The following is a 15,617-nucleotide window of genomic DNA, read 5'->3' on the forward strand; positions in this document are numbered from 1 at the left end:
TCCATCTTATCTAATCTAAAAAATATTAAATAAAATAGCAATAAAAAAATTACACAGCTCTAGAAATAAGCATGGAAATGTTGGCATCTGACTGTAACCTGTTCATCTGCACTTGTGTTCACAAACAAGAATTCCCAAACATAGAAAGAAGGACAGGAATTACCACTCCCTACCCCCCTAAAAGTGTAGCTCACATACAAATGCTCCCTTTTGTCTGAATAAAGGACAGAAATGTGAAAACATCATTACACTACTCTGTGGTGAGGTATTCTACCATTCTTTCCAAACTCAGTCACCTATCTTCCAGCAGAGAATTAGAAAACCCCCTGGGGATCAGTGAGAAAACAGAAATTAGTACATAGAGAATGAGTGCTCCCCAGCTCTCTTTCAAGTGCTTTCTGATAACAGTCCTTGTATTCTTTAGGCCAGTTTTGTCAGTGTTTCAGCGGTATATCTGTGTAGAGGACAAGTGCCATTCCTCCTTCCTTTTCACAAAATATTTTTTTAACCTGTTTATCAATAACTAATTTTGTGATGTGACTGCACCGAAGCAGTCCTGGGGATTTGCTGCAGATGTTATGTGTTGCTCAGTTTCTGAGTTTGCTTCTTGTTCAAATTCCACAATTTCAAGGTGACTGGATTGGAAGTACAACAGTCACAAAATAGATGTGATTTTAGCTGTAGTTTTTCTGCACTGTAAATGAACTAAGTAAGAAAAAAGTCACAACCTACAAATCCTATATGTCCTGGAGTCTGATTTCCTTCATGTGGTGGAAGAAGGAAAAAAACCTGTACCTGCAATCAGGTATGATCCAACATCTCAAAGGATTCAAAGCAGAAAATCTGTCCAGACTGCAAAAACTTCTGCTATTTAGAATAATCAACTCTCAGCATGACATGAATATTCAGAACAACTTAAAGTTTAAGTTATTTAAAAGTCATGGTTATAGCCAGGTATGCACCATCCTTGTCATATCACTGATTCTCAGTTCAATAGCAGTATTTCAGGATTCTTCAATTATAATTTTCCTTAAGAGAAATCTGATTTAAAAAGTCATCATCAACAAAACAGGCTGTAGTCTGAAATCCTCAATTTGTACAATTTCACATACAGATAAAACACTGAATCTTCACCTACACAGTGTGAAAACCTAGCCCTGGAGTAATCAAGTACTTTTCTCCAGAAATCAAAACCAGCAATGAGATGTAACTTATAATGCAGAACTACTTCTAGAATTATATGTTTTTAAAAGAACACACAGCAACTTGAACTTCATTGTTTTGTCTAGGTAATTTTTGATTACAGGAAAAAGAATCTGTTCCAGTAGTAATTGTGTTGACTTTCCTGGTTAATTTTTATTGTTTTGCCATTTGCAACTAATGATTTGAAAAATGTTATGAAGTAGTTGTGCATTTACCAAACGCAAATGTTACAGTCAGTCCTTGTTTACAGAATTTCTGTAGTTCGATTTCTGCAATTCCTGTGGTAATCCACTGCAATGAGTGTACAATATCTACAGTTTTCTAATGTGCTTTTAACTTAAAATTTATATCTGTCTTTCCCATTGTCACTACAAGAGTATCTGGCAACTAACATAATTATTATCACCACAGTACACAGGTCAACATTTAACCTGATTTTCTTCCTTGTTCTGCAGAGATGTAGGGGATATTACATACATGTGTGTCTATTTATCTGTCTAACACTCCAGAAGCTATGCTTCTTTGCTATTTGTATTGCTGCTGTGATAAAACTGAATATTGTTTTAAATCTGATATGCTCTGGAAACTAAAAGGCCCAAGACTTCTATTAAGCATTCATATTCAAACGTGTAGGAGTTGATGCCCCCTCCCTGGAAGAGTTCAAGAAGTTGGACGGGGCTTTGAGCAACCTGATCTACTGGAAGGTGTCCCTGCCCATGGCAGGGGGAGTGGAACTAGATCATTTTTATGGTCCCTTCCAACTCAAACCATTCCGTGATTCTGTGATCCACAATGCACTATAATTAATGCATGATAGTGGAATTACAATGTTTTCCATATACAGAAAGAGGATACATTTTGTGGGATTACTAAAGTAATAAATTATAGCTTTGTTACTGCAGTAAATGAGAATGACATAGGAATTTACAAGTACATGTCCTAGCTCAAAACATTTTGCATTTATCTCTAGCAGAACGCTTTGACTTTCCTGTGACTTTCTCTCCTCCTTTCTACTTGTTTCAGGAAGGGTGTCTAGGAAGCCACTGTCCAATCTTTTTTGTCTGGGGAACTATGTTTTGTAGTTTATTCCCAAAACTTAGAGGCTGTCTCTCAGCAGAGCTGGGCCAGCTGCTATCTTGGGTCATTAGGACACCCATATGGTATGTTACAGATGTTCTTAACTTTGAATAGAAATGGCAATGTTATTGCTCTTGCTGCAGGGGTAATAGAAAAAAATTAGGTCAAACTGCCTACAAGAAAGGAAAATGTGATACTTATTCACAATAAAGCTTTCCACCACATGCACAAAACAGAACCTTTTTTCCTTTCATACTTCAGATCATCTTATAAGATAAAATAAAGGTCTTTTCTGGATGAAAACATTTTCTATTTTATGTAATAAGAGTTTGACTTCCGCTGTTTCTGGTTAGTAGTCCCTCCCTGTGCTTACTGTTGATCTTACAAAATCTTCACTGGCAATATACTAATATAATTGCCTCAGAGGAGGCTTTATTTTCAGCTCTCCAGTGTGGTTTTTATGCTTTAGCAAATCTTTTATTCCCTGGTAGCTGCCAGGCTGGTATGAAGTTAGCATTTTCTTATTTGCACACAGTAAAGCCAACACTAATAAAATAAAACATGGAATGGCTTCTTAATCTCATCACTTGTAATTTTTTTCTGTGATGAAACCTTCTAGATGCCACTGTGCTTTCATTTCAGTGTTGTTGTTACCTGTGTTTACTCCTCCAGTGAATATCCATGCTCCAGTTGTCATAGCAGCCTTAATGAGGCCTTTTCCGAAGACTTGCTTGAGTTTTGGCTGAAGTTCAAAATTCTGAAGGCCCCCATGCACAGAGATGAGAAGTTTAGGGAGCTCAAGCTGCCATTCTTTGGTCATCAGATGCAGAAGAAGGTCAGGCTTTGTGTCAAAAGACACACGTACATACTGCAGAAATAAGGGCAGTAGTAGAGAAAAAAAGATTGGTTATACTCACTGGTTCCTAATACATATGATCTATGCCCACTAGATCACTGAAAAAAGGCAACCCTTATGACAAAAGCACTAATTAATTGCTCACTTGATGATTTTTCAAAAGTCAGGAAACTAGGAAACTAGGAATAATGGAACACTTGCAATTCACAGGCTGGATAATTTTCCTCTATTTAGGGAATTAAATCTTTAACTATTTCAATATGTTTAGCAATTCTTGAAAGATAAATGTCTTTAACTTATGGACACAAAAACTAGAGTAAAAATTTAAGTGGTCTGCCAAAGATGACCTAGGTAGTCAGAGTCAGCTGTGTGTTCACTTGTATCTTATTTTCAAATTAACAAATTCAAACTCCCAAAGGGTAGGAACTAACAGACAAGCTAAATTGTTCAAGCACACATAAGTTTAAACTGAGCAAGACTACTAACCAGGTACTTTCCAGATGAACAAATGCTAACTTATGACTTACAGACTGATTTGAATAGATTCATGAATTTCCTTAACAAGGCACAGGACCCTAAAAGTGGTTTGAAAGACATTTACACATTTCCAGTTCTTGACTCTTCTGTGCTACATCTGCATCATTTTGCCCCAAAGGAGATCATGCCCATCTGTGTGTGCTCAAAGATAACAAATGTCTTCAAATTTTCTGCAGCACTACCATGTTGCACACATACCTGTTTCTTCCTGACAAGCCTTTCTCTCTGGGATCTTTCTCCTGCTCTTTCTGTTGCTGATGTATGAAGGGTTCCACAAAGCCCATGACAGGGCAGATGATACTTTTTAAAATTCTAGTTGTGTAGTAGAAACAGGTTATAAGAGGTTAAAATTCTTTCTATAGTTGGTAAGATCTGGAAAGACCCTCTTAACTAAATAAACTAGGGTATAGAAAGCCACTCATCTGTCAAACTTCTGATTGAACCAATGCATAAAGTTACTTCAGTAGTCTTTCCCTTGATGGGTTGTCAGCACAGCCATCCACACAGGCACCTTTGCTTTCAGTCAGAGGAATGCCTAGTTCTACCTTATTTATTTTAACATGTCAGGTAGTATAATATCCACATATATTATGCAATCATTTTGTCACCTTTTAACATGTCTAACCAGTATTACTTGCCAAAAGATTGTTCTTTCTTAGTAAATTGTATGACAGTATACTGGACTTCTTTCTAGTTGAATAAGAAATAAGGACTTGACTTTTTTCAGAAGGAATTGCTAACAGACAGATTTCTTTGCAAGAATGGGTTGTTGCACAGTGAACAGCCATTCTTAACACTTTTTGAAGCAGAAGCCTGTTTGGACAAATAGTCACAGGGAAGCACAGCCAAACTGAAAGCTAATCAAGAACTTGGGAATGCACATTTACCCCACTGCATCAGTAATGCTCTCTGCAGCAGCCAGGCAGATTCATAACAGCTAATGGACAAAGAACATGCAATATTCATGCCTGGCAAGAGCACAATGTATCCTTGAGCTTATATATACATGAACTGCATCCTCAGTAGCTACCCCTTCAATTTTCTGTGTGTGAGTTGAGAAAATCTTGCATGGCATCTGATCCCACTGACCAGATGGTAAAGCTAAAAATTTTGATTAGGATTCGAGGGCTGTCAAAGTTTTAATACACCAGAGGCGTTGTAAGGAGACTGATCCTTATTCCCTTTGCTCTGCCCTTAGGGAAAGCTGAGGTTGCAAAGGGCAATGCAGTTAACACTGCAGGCATTAACAGACAACGCAACACCCTTTAGGGGGCCTAGACGAAACCTCTGCTGGTCAAACTACAGAGATTATGCTTTGTTAGCACTGGTACCTTATTTGTTTTTTTGTGAAGACAGACTGGGAGTTTTAAGAAGATAATTAAAGTGAATTCATATTAGTAATGGCCATAAAAAATTGCTGAAAACAGGCCACTGCATCATCTGAGATGTTATTAAGATGAAGGTACAAATGGCATCAGATGTCTATTACCTAATCCAGCCAGTGACTGTTTTTTTGACTCTTTAGCATTCTTTTATAGCCCAGAATGTATGACTTCACTGTCCTTACCTTCTTAAGCCTATGTATTAATTGGCAAAAATATCTTTCTTATCCATTAAGACCTCCAAATTTCAATAAACATAAATCTATATAGGGAATCACAAAGTTAGAAGAAATATTTTCTTACATTTATTTGAAATGTAGACATTTTTTATTACAAACAACTGCTTGTTCTTTATGCAGCAGGCAAGGCCCCTCTGTACTTAAGAATTCATTTTACTTTATAAAGAGGAAATTTAAGCAAAAATAAATCTGAAGTTTTTTTCCTGTAAATTAAAAATTAAATCATCATGGATAAGCTTTACTGTTTTAGAAGTTTTTTGAGAAGGGCAATGGTGCTAAACATCATGATTTTTCTTCTATGCATAGACATCAATTTTTATGTCTGACTCGTTTTTGCTCTTACAGAGGCCATTTTTAGTTTGGTATGCTTGGGATTACTCTTTTGCCATTACTTAACATGTTAACTAGTAAGTACAAGAGAATTCTTTTGTCATCAATTTCAAAGTATGCATTAAATTATGAATAAACGCTTTTAAGGCCATTTTTGTCCATATTAAAAATTCATTTGTTTCAGTCTTGTAGCAGAATATTCAGCCTTTTCATTTTTTGTTTAGAATCTTAATATTTGCCATTCCTGAATTCTTTTGCTATAGCCTACAGAAATAAATTTAAAATTGAAATGTAAATCTAAGCTAAACTACTGCTCTATTACCCTGAAATTCCATGTCTGTTGTATGTGTCAGCTGTAGAAGTGATCAGTTCTAATGGCAAATGATTTAATCCCTTCTTTATGGGAGTGGTTTATAGATAGGATGCAAGACTTCAGCTGTTATCTGTCAGCAGAGCAGGGCAAGATCGCAAGCAAAAGTAGAGTTTTGAACCACAGAACCTAAGGACTGATCTGACTCACATCAGCATAATACTGTGAAATGACAAATCACCAAGTTCAAGCTGTCATGCCCATTTGATCTCTAAACTAGTGCAGAAGTAGTCAGAAAGGGTGCTATATGATGCCAATAGTTGTTTCACTGTTTTATCAAGTGGTTTCCTAAAAAATAACTGTGCCCATCATCAATCAAACAGCCAGATGCTTGCATGTTGGGTTCCAATGCCCTGGGGCAAAAGTCAAGTTCTTGAGTGGTAAAATTACTACTCTGTTAATCAAGCACAACTGTTTCATTAAAGTACGTTTGAATGACTGCAGATGAGAATCTCAGTGAATAAAATAGAAAGATTCAGAATTCTGTTGTATTTCTTCAAAGAAAAATCTCTTCAGAGAACATTTTATGATCTGCAGTCTAATGTCGCTCCTTTGTTTCTCTCTGATGCATGCAGGTACTGGGTGGCTACTTCATCTACCTTAAATAAGATTCCATCACTGAAGACACTTCAAGCTAAAGACCTATTCCCACAAAGTGTGATCTTCACATAAAAAATAGGCCTGATGTAATTCTCACTGGATTCAACAGAAAAGCTGTCACTTATACTGAAACCGGACTGGTTCCTCATAAGTTAATACACTTAACATCTTAAGGCCTCTTCCAAGTTCCACTAAACAGTCAGTGGAAGGACCCTCATTGATTTAAATGGGCTTTGAATAGATGCTTTCCTGTGTTATTTCCCCTTTTCTCCATGTAGGACACTATCTTTCAAATTCTGTAAATGTTCTTTAAGTATTATTACTATAACAAAAACTAGGCTGGCTGCCTTTTTCATGGTTTATGCAAGTTATAGGTTTATCTCTCTTTTTTTTTCTCTCAAAAGCACTAATGGCTTTTAAGATCCTTTTTACACAGTTTTGATAAAACTTAATATATTTTAAAAGCAGGAATGTAACTTTAAATTGGCTGATTTCCACATATCCTTAATAACGTATAATGTTTTGAGGATGTGAATATTAGAAAGTCTGTCTAAGAAATGGTTTATGTACGCTGGAATTCTACTGATGTTCTTTCATGTTTCCATGCACCATAAAAAATGTTAGGCTTATAAGCTGAAGTAAACTTTATTTCTTGTACAGCTACAAACATATATTAGCTTTTTATTGTGTATATTAAATGTATCACTGGAATGCATTCAATTAGGAGGAATATATTTAACTCACTAAAGCTTTTCAAACAGCCATCTTCCAGCTAACCTTGAAAAACCATGATCAAAGAAATCTCAGTTCTGTAAAGAGCGGTCCTCTAAAAAAGGTTGATATGGAATCCAGGCATACCAATTAATGAAAGAATGTCAAGAGGTTTTTTTGTGTGCGGAAAGGCAGATAATAAATTTAAAAAATTGGTTTAGTTTGGTCACAAGTTCAGTGCAAAATGCACCACAGCAAGATTGTCTTAACTGGTCCACTAATGACCAGAACCTATTTTGAAATTGGTCAGAATATTGCTCATAATTGGAATGGAATCACTCTCATTAGTCTGATAATTGCTCTCAGAGTTAGGATAATAGATTGCCAGTATATAATTAGATGAATACAGCCATGTTCTTTCTTGAACTATTAAGAGCCCACTGATATAAGCAGAACACATTTTATTAATTTTTCCTTTTTTTAATCCACTGATTTATTGCAAAAGCTCTTAATAAAGCTTACACATCTCCACATCCCTCTCAGACCTTTATACAGTTGTTAAAAGTAAAAATCTGCCACAAAAACAATGTAAATGTGAACAGGAAAACTGTTAAATCTGTTTCTTAAACATTAATGGGATGAGCAACTTGTAAAGAAAATATGAGATTGATAGAGATCTAAAAACCACAGTGTTGTTGCAAGATCATCTGTGGCTACATGAAGACTGAAAGAAAGGCCTCTTTAGTAACTGATCCTGTTAACCAACGTTATCTAATCTTGGCTATATATTTCTATACAATCTGCTGCACCCTCAGCTATTCACATAATTAATTTAAGTAGCTTAGTGCAGCCCCACTGAAGATACTTTAAGAACTCAATGGTATTAGCAAAACTCATGACATTTGAGAATTTTTGTTCTATGTGGCTGTGGGAATGAAATTAATGTCATGGTTTTATTGGCAGTATGTAAACCTACATCACCTTTTCTGTTTTGTTCCAAATCCACATGTTCTATTATAATTTAAGTGTAATTTTAATTTTCACAACTAAAGCTGCCACTGTTAATTGTCTGGTAGTAACTGATATAATATTATACCACTGCATTTGTAGTTTGCAAATTTACATATATTTACTATCAAATTTGTATATATATTATTAAAATCTAATTCTGTTACTTCCAATGGTGGAAATAATTGTCTGTCAGTCCTACACGCAGTAATCTGTTCCATTAATTAACTACCAGTTTCTCAATTATAAATCTGAGGTTACAGTTTCCATTAATAAATCCCATCTCATTCCTTGCAGCCTGATTCAGAAAAAATCACCAATTTTGCTGTTAGCACAGACCAAGACAATTCCACTCAGTTCTGTGTTTCTCTTGCTTAATGATTTTCATGTGTGGGCATCCTTTCCATGAAATAAAGTAAGGAACAGGTGGTGAATTTTATGCCAAATTCTTTGCCTGAGGCTTTCCTTGATGATGGTTGCTGCTTTGTAGGGTTATGCCAATAGGCACAATATTAACCTACCATGATTGTCAGCAAACACCAGCTTGCATGCTGTAGTGATATTTGATATCCAGTAGCTAGAAAATAAGCATAATTTTAGAAAAGAACAAATGTCCATTTATCATGTTTTCTCCCTTTTCTCTCTCTCCCCCCGCCCCTGTTGATATGCCAGTCTCTCTGCTTTTGGGTTTGAAAATGTATTGTCTGAACAAGAATGTTTCCAAGGATTATGTACTTGTTCCTTTATCCAAATCTTATTTTTTAAGATAATTTAAATGCTCTTTTTTTCCCCTCCTCTGCTGGCAAAATTGGTTGGTTGTCTTGACTGAGGAAAGTCTTAGCTTTCACAGAAAGCTTTTGATTTGGTAAGTTTTGTTTATTATGGAAAAGACCTTGTACCCTGTAAAGTCAGAGAGGAGTTTCATTCTTTCTATTAATAAAACTGCAACCACTACTTAGGCAGTTCTTTGACTATAATCTACCCTAAAATAATGTCAAGGAGTGGAAATATGACCATAAGGACACCTTCATACTGTTTTCAGTGATGAATACACCATAGTATAACAAAGCTCTTAATTTTGTTTCCATTTTTTAAAATGCACAATTACTGATTATGCAAATCTTATTTGTGTTTTGGTCATATGAAAGATCTTTTTCTCATAGGTGGTAACCAAGCAGGACACCCATTAAAGAGATATTTAGTGAATTGTTTAATTTGAAGCACTTTCCCCACTAGTGGGATGACTGAATATCTGGAGCTTTTATAGACTTATTTAATTCATGAAGAATTTGGTTGTACCCATGTTTTGCGTAGAGTTTAATGACTATGAATATAAGGCAGATGCAACTATCTTGCCAATTCTAGTACTATCAAAATAAATCCAAAGCTTTTCCAGCAATAAATGTTTTGTCTGTATTCATCCCTAAGTTTTAACTTGTCATTTAAATCTCTCAGATTTTTAACCCCTTTTTGTCTTCTTTTTTCTTAAATTCTTCATGGTTTCATTCCTGACTGCATTCTGTGACAGGATTTTTCTTTCCTTCATGTTGACTTCCAATTTTATCTTCACTCTTCCACTTCAAGAATATTTCTTTGAGCACACAGCATATACCTTGGACCATCTCCTGTTCTCTTACAGCACTGTGCCACTACACCAGAATCCCAACAAAGAACCCTCTAGAGAAACTGGTATCAACAGCTTCCCTAAAATATTCATAATTTCTTGGCTGCCCAAGACTACTTTTGTCTGGGCAGGGCAGTATATTGCTTTATAGTGATGTTCAAGGACATCACTCAAAAAGCTCTAGAAATTGCCCTTTCTCATAAAGACAGATTTAATGCGAATGGATGGATATTATATCAGATTTAATGCAAATTTAATGACGGATATTGTATCTCTGATTCTTTCTCAGTTTTGGTGAAAAGCATTCTGTTTTGTTCCCACTCCTTGTGAAGGTACCAGCAACACGGTTTGGTTTGTTTCAGTGCTGAGGGAGGCATCAATTTATTCACACTTAACAAATGTTATTTACTGAATCAGTCTCTCTCTAGCAATGGCCTTGCAGATTTTTAGGTGATTGGTTATCAACCAAACATAAGGTGTGTGTGATCCTCTCAGAGAAATGACCTAATTTTCTATCTGATTCTTGGTGCAACTGTTCTCTGGTTTCTATCAAAGGAAGCCATCTATCTGGGCAAACAGAACCATCCACTCAAGTACTCATTCCATCTCCAGCACATATGTATTTGAGGAAAATATCTGAGTCTTGCTAGTATAGTACCTGAGCTCTTAATTGTCTCTAATCCATCTTGTACCATGACAGATTTGAGAGACCTGTTGGGAAGAATTCAGGCAAAGAAGATGGTACGGGGTTGCTGGGCAGGTTGTTCTGCAGAGCAGCCAGGGGTTCTGCTTCTGCCCTCACTGCTGCCCAAAGCAGTGTCTTGGCCATGATGTGCAAGTTACACACTCATCTTTCCTTCCCAAAGTTCCAGGTTCTGCAGTTTAGATATAGTCAGAGAGATTCTTCCTTTCATGTAATGCCACATAGAAGAAATACATGCATGGGTTAGCGTGGGTGCTGGAAACATCTCTCCAACTTAGTGGAGCAATGCCTTCATATTAATATATTTCAATATTGTTCCATAGCAGTGTATTACAATTAAGTGGCTTGCTCAAGAAAATCTGTGGCAGAATAGGGATTTCTGAGTTCCCAGCTTAGACGCCTACTGGGACTCTTATTTCATTGAAAGATGAACCAGTAAGTCTAACTGGTCTATGCTCTGATATATGTCTGGAGGAATATTAAAAGAAATTTGGTATATTTCACATTTTTCAGCCTTGCAGTCACATCCAGCAATTGGAAACCATAGCTGAACTCTAAAGTATTCAGAAAAAGAGGGATGGATAGCCATTGGAAGAAAATTGACATAGCAGCATGTTAGCCTGTCTTCAGTCTTCATAATGCTCTTATGCTGCACTCCAGCTTTTACAGTTAATTTTGTTCACCAACTCTTTGACACATGATACATAAAAACATACGGTACAGTCTTACACTAAATAATACTTTAAAATGAAGTTAAGAAAGAGTGCCGTTTATTCTTTGTGAATGCCTTTTTTGAGGTAGCAGCATTATTTATCTAAGAGAAAAACATGGTTACCATGGCTTTATTGGAGTGGCCTCCTCCTTGGAACTCAATGGTTCCAAAAGCGTCCGTCGGGCTGAGCTGTGTGTGCTTGCTGATGGACCATTTCTCCGACTGGATGTCATTGCGAGTAAGCCTGCTTTCATTTTTCTCATTCTGAATAATGGAGATGCTTGGAGTCAGTCCAACATGTTGACCTATTAGACGCCCACAGCAACACCTATCACATTAAACAGACAGAAAACTTGAGTCACATGTATATACAAACTGAACAGGGAAAAAAACTATCTTAAATGGCCTAAAAATCTTTAAAAAAAAAACCCTTTTCAACTCTGCTGACCACTTTCCTGCTATCTGAAGCCTCTACTTGTGGAAGCAACATAGTACAGATATAACCTTTTCTTTCCATGATCTTGTTTACTTTGGACTCTCCTATATTTCAATAAAATCATGCTTTGTTCTAAATATCTACAAAATTATGTTTCTGTCTTCAGATGACATCAGGCCAAATATTCAGCTTTTACATGGACTAGCACATAGTTTAAATTGGTAGCTCACGGTAATTATTTTCTTTTGACAGTATTGTGTGTCATGCATCCAATTGAGGTAAATATTCAAGGCACTGAATATTGAACTAGGAAGATAAGGAAATTAAACATAGATACTGATCCACCTTTGACTTATCTTTATTTTTTTTTTAATAAGTTTTGAAATGTAAACAAATAGTGCCCACAGGAATCTATTACTCCAGATGTAATTCCACCACCTTCTGATCAAATAAGTCCTTACAAACTATTTATATCCATGTATATACATATGCACACTTATATAGAGAGACATTTTCTTGTAACTGACTCATTTTTCATGAGTTGCATGCAATTACCTATGGGGGTCTTTGGTGCTGGGTATGATATGAACACATTCTCTCTTGTAAAATGCTCTTTCTATCCATGATTTCTGTGCCTAAAAGAGAGAAAGGAAATGCCATGAGCTCTGTTTGCTTATTAAACACAACTTACAGTACAACTGAAGAACAACTTCAAACATAAAAGGAAACTTCACTCTCTTTGCACATACACAGTGCACATTTTGCACAGAGCAAATGTTTTCCATTAGAACTATGATTGCCTTCTAGAGCTAAGCACCCAACACAAGCTCTTTAGATTGTTTTCATATTCACTAGTCAGATGACTTTGATGCTGTCATCTATGTTCTCATAGCAGGAATCACTGGAGAAGAAATAATTCAAACTGTAAAGCTTTCTGCATGGTAGAGAAAAACCACACCTATTCATTAAAAAGACTTTAAAAAATCTATTACCATTTTAGTGATACAACTAAGTCAGCTCTAACTAAAAAACCCCACAAACTCAGAAAGTAGAAAATAAGTATCTCACAATAAAACTTATAACACTATGATTTCAGTGCAAGTTTTTTATACAAGTACTTAGAGTGCTGTTTAACATGGAGCCAGAAAATACAGTTTCATATGTGGACATGTTAGTGGGAAGAAAAAAAAAAGGAAGGTTTGTTTCTGAAAGGAGACACAAAAAACTTTGATACGTAACAGTCAGATGACCAGCTGATGTAGCCTCTGAAACTGAGTTCAGAGAAGCTATGCCTGTTCATAACGCTCAAGATCTTCCCCCAAATATTTGCAGGAAAGCAAATAATTTCTCTCAGCATAGTCTTTAATTTTCAGATACACAAGAGATCTTTTTAAAAAGAAAGGTAGATGGGTAGGAAAGAAAAAAAAAGCAAACAAAAAAACAACTAAAAAAGCAAACAAGAGACTTTCAGAGTTCTAAAATCTTTTTAATTATCTAGACAGTCCTTGCTCCTTATAATACAAATCCTGGCAAGCTCTCTAAAACTTTCCCCCACACAAAATTCAATTATTTAATTTAATTTCTTTTAAAAATTCATTTCAAACAGATAAATTTTATAAAATGTATTTAAATAATAAAATTACCTATTTAATTGCACAGCATAAATAGAACTATAACCTATGAACTATGATGACGGTATCTGAGAGTTAAGTAATGTGAAATGAATTCAAAGGAAGTCTGAGCATCCTGACTCTATAAAAAGAGAAAATATTAAATTGCCTCTATAACGTTATGATGTTACCTTTTATTATGTAAGGTTAGATAGTAATTTATCTAAATATTACCTTAACTAATATTACCTTGCTAACTATCTAATGTTACCTTTTTGTCAACTCAGTCTGCATCCCGTTTTTCATGTTTAAATCCAGAAACCTATGTTTCTGGGACTTTTGAAAATCATTGTGAGTGTGCAAATTTCTTGGAGTCAAAGAATGTCACTAGTATAAACTATAAAGTACCATAATAAGAATTTCTAACTACATCCATTACTTATCACTCTCAGTACTTAAAAAGTAATTATTTTGCCTTTTTCACAGGAGATAACCCCTTATTGGATCCCCTTATTCCTTATAAGGATACCCTTAGTGGTCACTCATGATATGTAACAATATTTTGTCTTTGCTCTACTTGCATTTTTATTTGAAAAATCTGCTAGACTTCATATTTTGTAGGAATGGTAGACACTCTAACATGACTTTTACAGTCAGGAAAAAGAAAAGCCTATTAAAAACATTAAACAGAACTTTGATTGTTCTTCCTTACTGTAGCAAACAGAAAGTTAATATACTATAGAATGTGTTTGTTTCATGTTTAAGCAAAGGACAGTACAATAGAAATTCTGAAAATCTAAGAGTTTTACTTTATAGATGAGAGATTACCTTGAAGTTCTAATTTATCAATTCTAAATGCTTACAAGCTTATGATGCAGGCAAGAATCACTGTCATCATCAAAATAATTTATATTATAGTCAAATCTGTTTAGAAGTCTAGTGCTTCATTAAGTAATTTCTCAGTTTAGTAGTCTTTTCAGGCAAAGAAAGGCTTTTTATAAACTAGCTTTCTAGAAATGTCAAGGCATCCGGAGTGAACTTTATGAACTTCATTGCCTCTTTTACTGCAGAACTTTTGAAGCTAAACTACATCAGAAAATTAGGGTTTTTCTTTTTGAGAGTGTTGTAGAGAAAGGAAGTAAGTTACAACTATTATTCAGATTGCAATGCTAACATTTGAAATTACATACTTTACTGTGTGGACCACACATTCTTGAAATTTCTCCCCTTTGAGCTCCAAGAGTAACAAAAGCTTTCTATATTGCCTTAAGAAGACACACACTGATAAGAAGCTGCAGATTTATGAATCACCTTTGTTATATATATATATATATAAAGTAACTTTTATGACAAAAAAGGAACACTTACAGAATAATGCCAGTCTTATTTTCATGCTTGTTTATTTTAACACTAAATATGTGCCACAATATCCTTTATCTTCTCTAGAAAGCATGAAAATCTTTTGTAAGACAACTTTTCTTCCTGGCATCCAAAATCAGCTCCTACCACAGAGCTTACATAGTGTATGATTCTCATTCATGTTGCCAAGACTCCCTAAAAATATCCTTTAATATATTTCATAAATTTTGCATACTCTTCTGCAAACAATTTACCTCGGTGAATTTACTTACTACATAGACCCAATGTATCTTTTGTAAAGATGGTCACTCATTCAATTTCTCTAAGCCTCAAGATCCAATACACAAAGGTGCCATAGCAGGTACTTCACTGAAAACATTTTTCTTTAGGTGTACAAGCAGGCTTTCAAAAACCAAGAAACTGACATTTAAAGTTTGTTTTCCTACTCTTTTTCATACTGTCTTTTCAAGTAGAAAAGAAACCCAGTTATGTTAAATATCATAATTTGCATTTGAATATTCATTATACTTTTTCAACTGTAATACTGCAAAAATAATTTAAAGTATTATTCACATCAGGAGAAAAAGCCTTCTCAGATTTTAGATCTCAAACTGTATACTATCATACCCAACAGAGTCACACTGCCAAAATACACAATTTACTCATTTCATAATTTCTTGTCCTTGCAAACTAAAAAGCATCTGGTTTCACTGCTCCATGCCTGTTATCTTTGTGTGACAGAGACCATTTGCAATGAAATACAAGGTTCAGAGGTATAATAGATTATGTTACTTGCCACAGAGTCTTCATAACAAAATTAGAATAACTTGAGGAAATCAACTCATTCATAACAAAACAGT

At 35.2% G+C, this 15,617-nt stretch overlaps 1 protein-coding gene across 1 annotated transcript in view; it reads right to left on the reverse strand.

Moving 5' to 3' along the window:
* TRPM3 (transient receptor potential cation channel subfamily M member 3) overlaps positions 1-15,617 on the reverse strand; it is a 308,698-nt gene that overhangs the window by 146,564 nt on the left and 146,517 nt on the right. Inside the window, exons 2-4 of the mRNA XM_074812093.1 lie at positions 12,344-12,423; positions 11,476-11,680; positions 2,935-3,148 (exon numbers count right to left, since the gene is read on the reverse strand). Of these exons, the coding sequence (XP_074668194.1) occupies positions 2,935-3,148; positions 11,476-11,680; positions 12,344-12,423 (499 nt within the window). The remainder of the gene's footprint in view (positions 1-2,934; positions 3,149-11,475; positions 11,681-12,343; positions 12,424-15,617) is intronic.

Source organism: Strix aluco, chromosome Z, assembly GCF_031877795.1.
Source record: "Strix aluco isolate bStrAlu1 chromosome Z, bStrAlu1.hap1, whole genome shotgun sequence".
In the NCBI taxonomy this organism is placed as follows: Eukaryota; Metazoa; Chordata; class Aves; order Strigiformes; family Strigidae; genus Strix; species Strix aluco.